The sequence below is a fragment of the Epinephelus fuscoguttatus genome, linkage group LG19, assembly GCF_011397635.1.
Source record: "Epinephelus fuscoguttatus linkage group LG19, E.fuscoguttatus.final_Chr_v1".
Lineage (NCBI taxonomy): Eukaryota > Metazoa > Chordata > Actinopteri > Perciformes > Serranidae > Epinephelus > Epinephelus fuscoguttatus.
Window position 1 is genome coordinate 6,987,024 of NC_064770.1, and position 11,157 is coordinate 6,998,180.

The window sequence follows — 11,157 nt, forward strand, 5'->3', positions numbered from 1 at the left end:
GTGGGCATGGCTCGAGGACAGCACGCTAGTTCATCTAATGGCACATTGTTAAAAATATGCTAAAATGACAGCTGTCTGTATGTAGTCTGTTTAGCTTAGTTTGCTACTTACCTTAAAATCCTCCCTCTATCAACGCTGATGTTACTTGCATGCAGTGAATGACATCAGCAGAGAGGGAGCAGGACAGAGGACAGGAGGGAAGTGACTGATAAAATGTAGTCAACACTTCACTCAGTATTGTGATGTCAGAAGTATTATTTATAGTGATTTTGCTGTTGTAAAAAATACTGTTGATGCTCTAGAAACATTGGTTATATTCAAATATTCAGTAATCCTGTTTTGAATTTATTCTTCTTAAATTAATATATTTTCTAAAAAGCATGTAATGTGAGGAAGACACCTTAAAATCATACATCCATACTCAAAATATAAAAGAACTGATTTGATAGCGTGGATTGCAAAATGAGGAAGAGAACGCAAACAACGAGGGACGAAGAGAAGAGACAGGCCAGAGGTAATGGCACAAAGTGTCCAAAGTTTGGGATCATTTCAAGCTAAAACAAAATGAAAATCCTGTACAGTGCGTCTACTGTGTCTAGGCTACTACTTAGCAGCAGAACGTCAATAGTCAACAGAAAGCATTCTGTCTCGACAAAAGGTGACATTAACATTAGCCTGTCCTCGGGCTGCCAGTGGCTGGAGCTCCATGCTCATCCACCGGCTGCCGGACCCCCTCCAGATGATGAGCAGGGAGCCCTAGACAGCACAAAGGGAAGTCAAACACCATTCATCTGCACACACCGCCCACACTGCCACAACACATCGCTGTTTGAAAATCAGCAAAGTTTCCCTCTTAAGAACACAAGTCAGTACGGTAGCTGGCGAGGCTTTCACAGCGTTTGGCTTTTCTGTGTTTATTTTTCTCAGCATGACTTAGGGACATAACCACATAACATAAAATGTTGCAGTCTGTGAAGCCTGAGCACCATTCATGTTTTTATTGTCATAGTCACACACACTTACAGTACTCCCCTCACAGTGATGCATAAAATATCCCCAAAAATCTAATCAGATGATGTAAGTAGCAGTGGGAGCCTAATTATTGTTGCAGTGTAAGCAATAGAAATGTTGATTATTCTAAAAAGGAAACCAATTAGCTGTTAAAGTGGACTTGTCTTTTATATATTTACTATTGTTCTTTAATAAAGCACAATTATTTAATATCCGATTACTTGATGAATCAATCAGTGGAATACATGATTACTAAAATAATTGTAAGCTGCAGCCCTAATTTGTATAATGTTTTGTATATTGACTGTGCATATAGATAAATTTACGGTCTATATGGCTTTAAGTTTTCAGATTTGGGATATTATTTGTTTAATTTTCAAACATATGTAGGGACACCAGTATTCGAAACTCTTCAGATTGGACTACAGTAGACAACGAGAGACCACCGGAGGGTCAAATGTTTAGGACTCAACCCCAGCATCACCCCAGTCTTGTCAAACACTCCTTTCAGCCATCCTTATGCCAGTAAGAGGTAAAAAGTTCACTTGAGATCCTTCAAGGCTCCAGATGTCAATAACATCTTAAAAGAATTCAGCTTGGAGCAACACGACTTCGTAAGATAATGCTTTTTAAGTCCAAATACATCCTGTCCCTGCTTGTCATCCTGGGGACCCCCACCCCCACCCCCCCAAACAAGTGTTTCTGCTGAAACAAACTTGGTATGTCTGTTGGAAGTGAAATTATATATATTTTTAATGCATGTTTTTAATCCCTCATCTAACATGGAGCCATACTGGCATCTTGTGACGGTAGTTAAGGAGGGTTCCCCTTAAGGAGTCCCATATTATATTTAGAGTTGAAATATAGTTGGATTGATCTATCAACTTGTTTTCATGAATATGTGCCGTCTCATTCTGTTTTATTGCAACTAAGTCTAGTGTGTGTATACGAAATAGTTTATACTTGTGTTCCGCTGATATATGCGGTATAATAATCATTAAATTTATTGTTAAGAGCTGATTTTGACCACAATAGGAAGAGTATGTGTCTATCACGTGTAGGACTGTACCCAAATATTCGGATATTCGGATATGTCTGTCGGTGTGTCTGTCTGTGTGTCTGTTCCACGTTTTTCTCTTGACTGACTTGGTCAATCCATGTGAAATTTGGCCTTCATTACTGACCCAATCAAACAAAATGGGGGCGCTAGAGAGCTAATTTCTTATCTAGGCTTAACCACCGTATCGATTTTTACTAAACTTGGTAGATATGTAGAACAGGATGTCGCAAGGTGACTGGAGAAATTTAACTGTAATTGGAAAGTGGGTGGCGCTATCCACCTTATTTTCAAACACGGAAGTAAATAGTGATAAACTTCCGTTTTTTTGTGCGTGACTTCCGGTCAGCCGCTTTCCTTCATGCTTTCCCTTACTGGAGCTAACGGTGCAAGCTAATTTCTTTTCAATTTTCAGTTGTTTATGTTAGTCAATCAGTTAGTTAGTTAGTCTGTGTATTTTGTATAGATAACTGTGCCCACGTTTCCGTTATAACGGAAATTTATTCCCTCTAAACGCGAATAAATCGCACGTCAATCAAAAACTATGAACCAAAAAAGCACAATCTGTCCCGAGTGAGACAAACTGCTTGATCCCCGTCTCCAGTGTACCAGCAGAGAACCTGTAGAACCAAATCAGCGAAAAAACACACCGGGCTAAGCCTCTCTACCTGGGCAGCTGAAGCTGCGGCTCGCACCCTCGACACACAGACACACAGATGGTGCTTCTGCATGCCAGCCAAACGTGTGCGCAACTGTGAGAAATAAATATGTGAGGTGTACGCTGCTTTCCTATCTTTTTTCTTTTCTTTCTTTCTTTCTTTCTTTCTTTCTGTCAGTGACATACACTCCTAACACAGGACGGGTTGTTTTAATTGACTGAGTTGATCATTAAGCCATGGTGATGCGCGGATCGGCTCTGATAGCACCTGAATCAGCATGTACGCATCAATCATCTAGCTGTTATAACATGATTGAGCTAGCAAAGCAGTTTTGTGTTGTTATGTGTGGTATTTATTCAGTTTTGGGAAATCACAATGTCTAGAAAGCATCAGTGGCTGCAGCTGACAGGGACAGCTAACGTTAACACTAGCAGCAAAGCTAACATCAGGATCGTCATCCGTTAAAAGCCTCCCGTTGTCGGATACGACATGAAACTACTCCAGTTAGCTCAATCATGTTGTAACTAAGACATCCGCTGGAGAAAATATTTTTTTCACGGACCACTTTGTGAGTTTAGTGAGTTACTACAGACACGGCTAACGGCTAACAGCTAACGGTTAGCCCAGCTAATCTATGATAACCATGTTATTAATTACACACAGAGAAAATACTGTTTGTTCAGTCATTGTGTTTATAGACTTTACAAACATCAGATTAGTCTAAACGGTGATATAGTGACGTGAAAAATGTGATATATACATATATATAGCTAAACTCAGCAAGGTAAACAACAAGGCGATTCCCGTTTACACAGTGGTAAGAGTGCTGGACTGGAAGTGTCGCACAAAAAATGGAAGCTGGCTGCGTTCTGTTTTGCCTCCGTGTTTCCGTGAAAAATAAGGTGGATAACAACAGAAAAATGCTTAAAAATGGCTAAAATGTGACCAGTGGCTCCCCCTGTAGCCAAGTGTTTCCAAGTTTTTCCTTCTAATTTTTGGTATGACTAAGTCATGGTATGGTATGCTGTACATAATCACGGAAACTGTCAGTGTGTCATTCTGTCAGTCCCACGTTTTTCTACTCACTGATGTGGTCAATCTATGTGAAACTGCACATAGGCATTGAGGATTGGCATAGGTAGAAGGTGACAAAGCTACCAATGGGTATGGACTAGAACTGTTGATTTTGTGTTATTTCATATCATCCTCATTCATTTACTCATTTGTTACACATTTAGCCTAAATAAATTTTCATTTATCGCCAAGTAGTTGTCTGTGTATATCTCATTTAAGCAGGAACTAAAATCACTGTAAAGAGAATTCATAACCCAAATATTGAGATTGATTCATTATTGATAAGCGTGCTGACGATTTAATAATTGGTTTACGGAGTTACAAATTTGATAAGTCGCTTCCCTCATTGGGAGGGTGGTACCCAAACTTTATTACGAGTGCAAATACTCTAGGTATTTCTCCTACACATACTTTGTACATTTATGTACATAGCCACATCAGAACCATATAATATCAAACACAAGTTTAACACTACAGTTTCTCAAAAAAATACAAATGTTATTGGGGACCTGCTCAAATGACCACCTGTGGGTCCCAGTGACTCACTGCATTAAAAACCTATCAGCATCACTGTCCTGAGGATTGGCCACATCATCAACTCTTACGCTTTTTCCATTGAAACAGAACTGTAATTCACCCATCAGTCCATTAGTTATTCTAAGCCTTGTAGCATTATCTTTGCATGTTTCCTCTTTGCTCCACCAGAGGCACCCTCAGCAGACGTCAAGCTGGCAGCCATAGCAGGAAAGAAGGGCAAGAAGGCTGAGGAGGAGGAGCAGCCTGCAGCGCCCGCAGCACCTGCAGCAGCAGCCGCAGCACCAGAGGCGGCGGCAGCAGCAGCAACAGCAGCAGCAGCAGCAGCAGCAGAGGAGGAGGAAGAGGAGGAGTATGTGGTAGAGAAGGTTTTGGACCGCCGAGTGGTCAAGGGCAAAGTAGAGTTTCTGCTGAAATGGAAGGGGTTCTCAGAGTGAGTAAGAGTCTGTAAAAACATTCTTTGTCTTTTTTTATTTAAGGATTAGTTTTAGAGTTGACAAAGACTGTAGTTTTAAAAAATTGCAAATAATGTAAAAAATAAAGTATGCGTATGGTATCACTCACCCAGAGTTAAAAGTTCAATTTTTCAGGTTAAGTCGAAGCCCTGCAGATGATTTTAAGAATGGCATTTAAAAAAAAAAACAAAAAAAAAACAAGAGAAAAGGAAATAAGAGGGACTATTTACTGCCTCAAACAAGGACTGACTGAGATTTTACTAAAATATCCACAATTCATTTCTTTTTGCCCCCATCTTTCCAGTGAGGATAACACATGGGAACCAGAAGACAACCTGGACTGCCCCGACCTTATTGCCGAGTACATGCAGAAACACAAAGAGAAGGAGGAGAAAAAGAAGGAGGGCAAGAGAAAAGTTGTCAGTGAGGCCTCAGGAGACTCTGAGGAGCGAGGGAGCAAGAGGAAGAAGGAGGAGGTGAGTGAAAATAGAGCTTGTTCCAGACTTAAGACTTCCTGCAGTTAGCCAGCTTTATCTCCGAGTTGTCTGTTATTTCTTCTTTGCTCGTGTGTTTTCTTGATCGCATATTTCTGTCTCAAGGGTGAGAAGGCCAGAGGTTTTGGCAGAGGTCTGCAGCCAGAGAGGATTATTGGAGCAACAGATTCCAGCGGAGAGCTGATGTTCCTTATGAAGTGGTGAGTCTTCACTGTCAGTTCATAAAGGTCCTGTAAGATGGCTCTAAGGTGGAATTGCTCTTTGTTTGAGCTGGTTTCAGAGCTCAACAGTACATTTAACAAACAATATAAAATGGAAATGATGGAACACAATGTGGAACCAGGGGGAGTCTCATTAACCCGGAAATAAGAAGTCTAGAGAAGATCTCTTGTTCAAAGCCCAATTTCAGCTGCAGCTCAAACGCAGAGCTCTGTACAGCAAACCCCCATTCATACAGGGCTTACAGGTTGGTTAGATTTGGCTTCATCATAGAAAGCATCAGCCAGGAAATGCTGAAGCTGATCATTTTGTAATGAGAACAGAACACATCAAACGCAGGTGAAAGATCACCCAAGCTTATAACAAAACATAGGTGAAGTCATTTAATCACCTTAAGAGCTCCTAGAGCAATAGTTAGCCATCAGTCAAGGCTCAAAGGTCCAAATTTTTCCTTAAGGCCAAGACAGACCAAACCAACATCAGAACTAGTGGCATGAAAGGCCAGCTGTTGCATTGCCTCATTTTGCTTGTGTCTCAGCCAAAAAGTTGCTCTTGATCACACTGCAAACACTACAGCCAACGGCCAACTAGCACAATCATTCTGCTCTGGTGTGAGAGGAAAAAAACTCCATACCAGCAGGTGGCAGTGGTCTGTATTAATCATTCATATTCATTCATTGTGGGTCAACAGACAAAAGCACATACTGCATTTAAACAATACTGCTATGAGATAAAACAGGATGTACCAGCCTGGCCCGGTGTCTCACTCCGCTAACTTCTCACTACGGCAACATTAGCTGCTCTCTTTCAACAGTGTTAGGCTAAAATAACATGCATTCAGGCTGTAGTTTAACCGAGCTGTTCTGTCAAGAGATGCAGCAACTTATACCAACAGTGTGTCAGCAAAAGGATAAAGTTACGAAAGGAGGATATCTCCGCTAGCCTCTAGGTTAATTTATGCAGTGTAAAAGTGCGTAAGCCAATAACGGGTGACCAGCAAAACAAAAATGACAGTTATTATTGAGCCGTATTACTTCTGTTCAGTGATGTTGTTCATTCATGTTTTATGGCTGTTTGAAGAAGTTCGCCTTCAGGCCTTTAAGCCAGATAGCCCTGAAGTTTCAGGAAAAAAGATCATAGTTTAGGTTAAAATGAAAAGATTTCTTCCAGAAAGTGCTCTCTGACAGAAAGCCCTGATGGTTAACTTGTCCCATGTGCTGTTTTTTGTGTGTCAGTGGAGGAGATTTAAAGGAAATTTTACTGCACTTAACCAGTTTATCTTTTATGAGCAAAAGCAAAAAAGAAGAGGGCTGATGGCTTCTTCTGTAACACACTGTTAAATGGGCATATGATACTGATCACAGGCCCCTGACTAGCATCGAATCAAAATCATATCGTGGCAGACTTTGTGATATCAGTAAATATTACATTGTAATGAAACTAGCAATTTACACCCCAAATGTTTGTAAGCAGGAGACACGGTTGGCATCAACACCTAATCGTGCTATGTAGGAAAGCAGGAGCTATGTTAGCATTAAAAAAAAAAAAAAAAAGAACGGCGAAGAGAACGACTTTGCCATAATAAAACCCATCAGTTTGTGTTTATTGTTGGAGGAAATAAATTGTGTAACACTTTCCTCTCTCTTGTTTTTTCTCCCTTTACCCTCCTCTGCCTTGTTTGTCTTTCCTTTTCCCCCCTCTCTCTACTTCTCTTTCTGTCCTTTTGTATGTTGCTCCTCCCTTTGTTCTCCCCTCTCCTCCCTTTATCCATTTTTTTTTTCTTGATTTAAATGAACAGGAAGAACTCAGACGAGGCTGACCTGGTCCCAGCCAAGGAGGCCAACGTCAAGTGTCCCCAGGTGGTCATCTCTTTCTATGAGGAGCGCCTCACCTGGCACTCTTACCCCACAGAGGAGGAGGAGAAGAAAGAGGAGGAGAAAAAAGACTAGAGGAGGCAGGGGGTGCAAAGACGAAAAAGAAAGGAATTGTTGAGGTGCAGGGCGGGAAATCAACTATTTGCTGGTGAACTGTTAATTACTGGTAATTGATTCTAGCAGCCACTTTGGCAGTGAAAGAGGAGAAAATCCAACTGCTAATGTAGCTGACAGATGTTTGTTTTCCTGCCCTGAGAGGAAACGCGTCCTTTCCTCAAAAGATGCTCCCACCTGTATCTCGACTGACAATGTACATTTTAAAGAGGTATTCTGACACTTGTCCCTCTTCTCTAAATGGTTTTCCCTCACCAAGAACATGTCACTTGATGGGAGCTGGTGTCTATGTTCTGCTAGTATTCCTCCTTGGTGTCAAAAGCTAAATATTGAACTGAATACAGTGAGATGACTATAAAAGTTTGTCCCCTACATTTGGTGACAGGTGCCTGGTGTTGGAAATACAGGAATGCAACGCAAGCTGTCAAGCTACCTCTTTAACATGTGTGTTCATGTGTGAAGCAAGTTGAGTATTTGGCTGTGGCTGGCAAGTTTGTCTCTCCTCCCAATCACGATCCTCATTTAGGCGGCTCGGAGAGCATAAACTTCCCTTCCTGCTCTGCCAGGATACATTGGAGGGAACTTCTTTTGGAAGGGAACGAAGTGAGCCGAGGTATTAATGGAGGAGTAAAAGAATGGACAGAAACCATTCGTCTCTTGCAGTATCTGTTCTCTTTGTGCCACCTGGGTTCTCATTATTTTCTACGTAATGTCGTTCTTCAGTTGAAACTCTCAAACGCCAAATGACGACTGTACTTTTCACTCCAACATGGACAGTTTGACAAGAAAGGGGCTTGAGTCTGTTTGAAAAGACTTTGTCCGAACCTGTCCTACCAGCCAATGTGGCAGCCAACCAGCCAAATGTTTTCAGTCATTCCAGCCACGGATAATGCTGCACCCCACAGCTTGTTCCTCACTTCCTGTTTAATTCTTTTATTAAAACTAATGAACAAGTCTGTATTTTACTTAACTCTTAGTTGAGACGTTTTGCTTAACTGATCAAGCTTCAAAGGCAGACTTTTCTGTGAATGTTGAACTGTCAAGCTGCCATATTTCATGTGGTGTAACCATATATATTGTATATAGGAGGATGTTGCACTCTCCTAATGATTTTAAATTAGTCTTGATATTTTCTTGAATACAGTCAGCACAACAGCTAGTCACGTAGAACTAGTAAGCACTATAAATTCAGCCACCATTTCACTACGACAGTATTTGTCTTGTAGGAAGCCAGATAGTCTCCTGCCAACAGGGCTGGAAGCAAAATGACAACTTACAGAAGTCATGTAAGTTACTTCTGTAAGTAACTTACAAGTTGTAAGTGCACAACTCATTCTTTGGCAGCTGTGGCCGGTTTGACTCCCACATTTCTCATGTCATTTTAGCAATTTTATCAAATTACTTTTTAATGGAATGAAGGCTGGTTGGATACCTGCCAAAGTGGCTGGTAGAGTGTACACAGTTGCAAAATCCCCATATGGCAGGTTGTAATTTCCCACACTGCTGGAGTGATGAAGAGGTGCACCCTTCAAGAAGCTGAGATGCCCTTTAACCTGTAGATTAGACAGGTAAAGATGATTTAGTTGGAAACACATTACACAACAAGGCTGAAAATCTTTCCACTTCCAAGCACAGGTTGAAGGTGTCATCAGCATGTGGCTTAGTGTGAATGAAATCCTGCAGCCTCTTAGCCTTTCTTTGGCTTTTATACCTGGTGTTAACCTACCAGAGCGCTGCTGTCCAGTTTATTTTTTTTAATGCATTGCTTCTGGGATTTAAAAAAAAAAAAAAAAAAAAAAGCAAGCCAGAGTTAATGTGTCCTTTATTTACAAGGTGGAGCTTTTGTCAATGAGGCCAAATTGCAAGAATTAGTAACCAATGCTTAAAGGTGGAGTCAGCGATTCTGGAGAAAGATGGTTGATATTTGAACTCAACAGCCAAACAAATACACCTTGCACATCAGAGATCCTTTGAAAGGCGATGGTAATGTTTCCAATGTTATTTACTTTTCACTACTGTCATGGTGTGGTTCTGCTTCATAGGCAAGGACATTAAAGAGGGAGAGCAGCCGCCACACTGTTGTGTAGCTCGTTCCAAGCCATTTTGTTGGTGATTTTTTTTTTTCCATTTACTGAGTGTGCACAGAATGGGCAGCTAGTCGACTGTGGGGACATGTTCACAGAATTTGACAGAAAAGTGTATTGGATTAGAATTGCTGACTATATATTGAGCTTCTGTTGCATGTTTTGATGGGTGTACATCAAACACATTTCTCTGGAAAGTAAAGGCACCTCCTCTAACTTGTTACTCTGTAAATGCTCCCCAGTATAACCAAAAATGAACTGTCACATTAACAGATGTTGGATAAGAGAACTATCAGTGTGGGAACTGAAGAGCCATATGTTGGTGAATTGTCAGCTGTAGTTTGTACATTCATTTACTCTGCCAGCCATGTTGGTCCATAACCAGCCAACAAGCACGTTTGGCTGATGTTTAAACTGGCTTTTTAACTGTTCTGCTGCTTTGGCTGGTAGGTGTTTCCTGATGAGACCGCAGCTCTGTCACTCAATAGATACACACTCTGTAACAAACACACCTGGGTTTTTACTGCTAATAGAGGAGATGATTGAGAGTATGTTCAATATCGTCGCCATTTCCACTTTTGTTTTTAACCTTCACACACACTCAGCTATATGTGTTTTCTAGGCTTTATTATTTTAGTGTGCACCGGCCGGGCAACACTCAAGACTTGAGTTTTTCGCAGTTCCTCGTGCTTGCAGACCGTGCTCTGTTTAACACGTTTTGATAGTTGCATAATCAAAACAGGATAGAAATCTTGAATTCTGCATGATTTAACATGACGGCTTCATATGAGAGTTCTTTCTCTGCTACCTAATGTTTCCCAGCGTTTTATGTTTTGATTGTGGCCCGGCTGTGCTTTTTTTTTTTTTTTTTTTTTTTTTCCTATGTATACTGTATTAAAGCTAGCGTAGTAGCTTTCTCTGTTAGCAGACCTGGGATAGCTAGTTCATGTCCCCCATCTCTGAACTGTTTCCTTTGGGTGGCCTTTTACTGCTGGAGATTTATCAGAAAACTGACCTTGAAGAGAGAAAGTTGGTTCCGCTGTAAATAGTTTCTAGCATTTGAAAATAGCTGTGCTAATGCTGTTATTACTGTATGTTAGTATCTCTATGCTGGGTCTAAGCCAGCCCCTTTCCATTTGACTGTTTTCACACCATTAAATATAGTATTCAGTCAAGTTGAAGAAGCTTGTTTTTAAGGACTTTTGGCCTTGGGTTCTTATTTCCCACCATGTACATCAGTGTTATGAGTACAGTGTCCTGCACCCTGACTGCCTTCTGTTTTACTTTGCCATTCACAGGAAGGGATTGAATTAGCTGCACCTGGGTCTGCTAGTTAGCTTTTCTATATTGTCCCTGAAATGTTTCTCTGTATTTAGCGGATTAGCTTGTGTTGTCCTGTTGCATGTTTATTGGTTTCCCTTGCAATGTCACTGTCATGGCAAATCTACTTTTAATTGTTTGTTTTGGACAATAAAGGGTTTTCGTTTTCGTAACTGTTTGTACTTTTGTGTTTCAGTCAGTCCCTTTTCTTGTTTGAATGGCACACAATGGGACGTGTAACTACAAGCTGTATGATGGCTAA

General features: G+C 40.9%; 1 protein-coding gene across 1 annotated transcript; it reads left to right on the forward strand.

The window, feature by feature from the left end:
* Window positions 1-462: 462 nt before the first annotated feature.
* cbx1a (chromobox homolog 1a (HP1 beta homolog Drosophila)) lies at window positions 463-10,454 on the forward strand. Its single transcript, XM_049561472.1, has 5 exons — window positions 463-514; window positions 4,507-4,768; window positions 5,095-5,266; window positions 5,390-5,484; window positions 7,302-10,454. The coding sequence occupies exons 1-5, from the start codon at window positions 463-465 to the stop codon at window positions 7,450-7,452; spliced, it is 732 nt and encodes a 243-aa protein (XP_049417429.1). The 3' UTR covers window positions 7,453-10,454.
* Window positions 10,455-11,157: the final 703 nt, after the last annotated feature.

Bases quoted from the DNA above. Each gene is read 5' to 3' on its own strand.
- cbx1a (XM_049561472.1), top strand. From the start codon at position 463: ATGAGGAAGAGAACGCAAACAACGAGGGACGAAGAGAAGAGACAGGCC. The intron at 515-4,506 runs GTAATGGCACAA...TTGCTCCACCAG, and splicing joins AGAGAAGAGACAGGCCAGAG to AGGCACCCTCAGCAGACGTC. The intron at 5,267-5,389 runs GTGAGTGAAAAT...TTCTGTCTCAAG, and splicing joins GCAAGAGGAAGAAGGAGGAG to GGTGAGAAGGCCAGAGGTTT.